This window comes from Aethalodelphis obliquidens, unplaced genomic scaffold, assembly GCF_003676395.1.
Source record: "Aethalodelphis obliquidens isolate GAN/ISIS:26980383/991018 unplaced genomic scaffold, ASM367639v1 scaffold13, whole genome shotgun sequence".
NCBI lineage: Eukaryota > Metazoa > Chordata > Mammalia > Artiodactyla > Delphinidae > Aethalodelphis > Aethalodelphis obliquidens.
In genome coordinates this window covers 8,017,315-8,020,108 of record NW_020837957.1, presented here as the reverse complement: position 1 = coordinate 8,020,108, position 2,794 = coordinate 8,017,315, and the positions used below count along the sequence as shown (strand labels likewise).

The 2,794-nt window shown below is 38.8% G+C and overlaps 1 protein-coding gene across 2 annotated transcripts; it reads left to right on the top strand.

The window, feature by feature from the left end:
- Window positions 1–1,003: 1,003 nt before the first annotated feature.
- Window positions 1,004–2,537, top strand: LOC113624362 (basic leucine zipper and W2 domain-containing protein 1-like). 2 transcript variants are annotated; one of them, XM_027114074.1, is made up of 2 exons: window positions 1,019–1,102; window positions 1,192–2,537. In XM_027114074.1, the coding sequence occupies exons 1-2, from the start codon at window positions 1,019–1,021 to the stop codon at window positions 2,110–2,112; spliced, it is 1,005 nt and encodes a 334-aa protein (XP_026969875.1). In that variant the 3' UTR covers window positions 2,113–2,537. The 2 variants fall into 2 exon arrangements, with proteins under 2 accessions (XP_026969874.1, XP_026969875.1); XM_027114073.1 differs by having other exon boundaries at window positions 1,004–2,537.
- The last annotated feature ends 257 nt before the right edge of the window (window positions 2,538–2,794 follow it).

Genomic DNA, 2,794 nt, shown 5'->3' with positions numbered 1-2,794 from the left:
TTCCCACTCAGTATCTCAAGTATACTCTGGTGTTGTGGGACACCTGAAGAGGAGGTCCTCCATCTCTCTGGACAGTTTAGAGATGTGGGGTTAATTTGATGTTGCTTGACTATTCATTTCATTAAACATCAGAAAGCGATTTAGGGCTTAGGGAGAAAATGGAACTGTATTTCACACATAGAAAATGATGAAATACTAAACTTCTTAAGGGAAAATATCTTAACTCTAGGGACTTAAACTGTTCTAAGCGTTTTGCACAGAAACAAACATTTTGTGTCTTTATACCTGTAGGCATGTCCATGCGTGTACATGTGTTTATGTGTGTGTGTGCGTGTGTGTGACTCCCTCCCCATCACTAAAAACTTTTCTCTCAAACCCTTTACTCCACACATGAAGAGACATGTGGAGTTCTGTGGATAAGGTATAAATTATGTCTGAATCTATTCCAATATTTATTTAACTCTAAGAGCGTATTCTAATACTGGCAGAGCCTTTGAGAAACACGCTGTAATTCATCTTTTTTTTTTTTTTTTCTTTACGATAGCTACAGATAGAGAAAACATTTCAGCAGGAGAACCATCCACAACAAGAGCAGAATTCTCAGGAGTAGCTCAGCTCCCATCTGGGCTCTGGTTCTTCCTTTAATTCACACCTGACCTCTTTCTAGTTAGCAGCATTTAAAGATGAGGTTAAATTGTAGCAAAGGATGCAGAGAGTTGTAATACCCCCACCGAAGATACTTTCTGATTAGTAATCTTAAATAGATTAGTACTGGCAGAGGAGACACCGCTGCAGTTGCCGCCACCTCCGGGATTTCTGGCTCTTTTCTCTTCGCCTTAAATTCGTGTGTCTTTTATGAATAATCAAAAGCAGCAAAGGCCAACGCTATCAGGCCAGCATTTTAAAACCAGAAAAAGAGATGAAAAAGAAAGGTTTGACCCTACTCAGTTTCAAGACTGCATTATTCAAGGCTTAACTGAAACTGGTACTGATTTGGAAGCAGTAGCAAAGTTTCCTGATGCTTCTGGAGCAAAACTTGATTACCGCTGATATGCAGAAACACTCTTTGACATTCTGGTGGCCGGTGGAATGCTGGCCCCAGGTGGTACACTGGCAGATGACATGATGCGTACAGATGTCTGTGTGTTTGCAGCACAAGAAGACCTAGAGACCATGCAATCATTTGCTCAGGTTTTTAACAAGTTAATCAGGCACTACAAATACCTGGAGAAGGGTTTTGAAGATGAAGTTAAAAAGCTGCTGCTGTTCTTAAAGGGTTTTTCAGAGTCGGAGAGGAACAAGCTGGCTATGTTGACTGGTGTTCTTCTGGCTAATGGAACACTTAACGCATCCATTCTTAATAGCCTTTATAATGAGAATTTGGTTAAAGAAGGGGTTTCAGCAGCTTTTGCTGTAAAGCTCTTTAAATCATGGGTAAATGAAAAAGATATCAATGCAGTAGCTTCAAGTCTTTGGAAAGTGAGCATGGATAACAGACTGATGGAACTGTTTCCTGCCAATAAACAAAGTGTTGAACGCTTCACAAAGTATTTTACTGAGGCAGGCTTGAAAGAGTTTTCACAGTATGTTCGGAATCAGCAAACCATAGGAACTCGTAAGGAACTCCAGAAAGAACTTCAAGAACAGATGTCCCGTGGTGATCCATTTAAGGATATAATTTTGTATGTCAAGGAGGAGATAAAAAAAAACATCCCAGAACCAGTTGTCATCGGAATAGTATGGTCCAGTGCAATGAGCACTGTGGAATGGAACAAAAAAGAGGAGCTTGTAGCAGAGCAAACCATCGAGCACTTGAAGCAATACAGCCCTCTACTTGCTGCCTTTACAACTCAAGGTCAGTCTGAGATGACTCTGTTACTGAAGATTCAGGAGTATTGCTATGACAACATTCATTTCATGAAAGCCTTCCAGAAAATAGTGGTGCTTTTTTATAAAGCTGAAGTTCTGAGTGAAGAACCCATTCTGAAGTGGTATAAAGATACACATGTTGCCAAGGGGAAAAGTGTCTTCCTTGAGCAGATGAAAAATTTTGTAGAGTGGCTCAAAAATGCTGAAGAAGAATCTGAGTCTGAAGCTGAAGAAGGTGACTGAATTTGAAACTACACCCTCAGTAAAGCAAACAGGAATTGTAGATAAAATGTCATGTCTCATGTGTCCTGGATCTTACATCTTCCTACCTCCCTATATCAAGCATGATATAAGGGCTTTCATGGCAAATTTTATTTTAACTGTTTCTATGGTTACTGGAAATGTTGGATTTAGTTTCTAAAACCATGTTTTAAGTAGCTACAGGAGCTATAGATTTGAATCTAATGTTGCATTAGTCTTTTCAGTTATCTTCTACCTCCTGTATTTTCTACTGTAATAATGTAATTTAAGGCCTTCCACAATGAACAGTTCACTTTTTCCCTGGGTTTTCTATATAAACAGTTTTCAAGATATGATTTGGTTAAAAATAATTTGTTATAAAAATTCTGTTTGCAAATTAAACTGTAAAAGTATCCAGAGTCTCAGAAGGCAGTGATTTGTGTGATAATTTGGTATGCCCAAAGCCCTGCTCATTAAAGAAAATCTCATATACAATAATTAGATTCATTAACATGAATCTCGAGTATTTGGACCACTGCTTGCATGTCGATATTTTCTTGCATTTTCAACCCCAGAGGTACTTGAGCTCAATTGTTTGCTCTCTGATTTTCATTCCTTAAAATGAAGCCATGGAGAACAAACTTGAAAGTGAGGTGTTTGGGAAATTGTATGTGGCGGTGGTGGG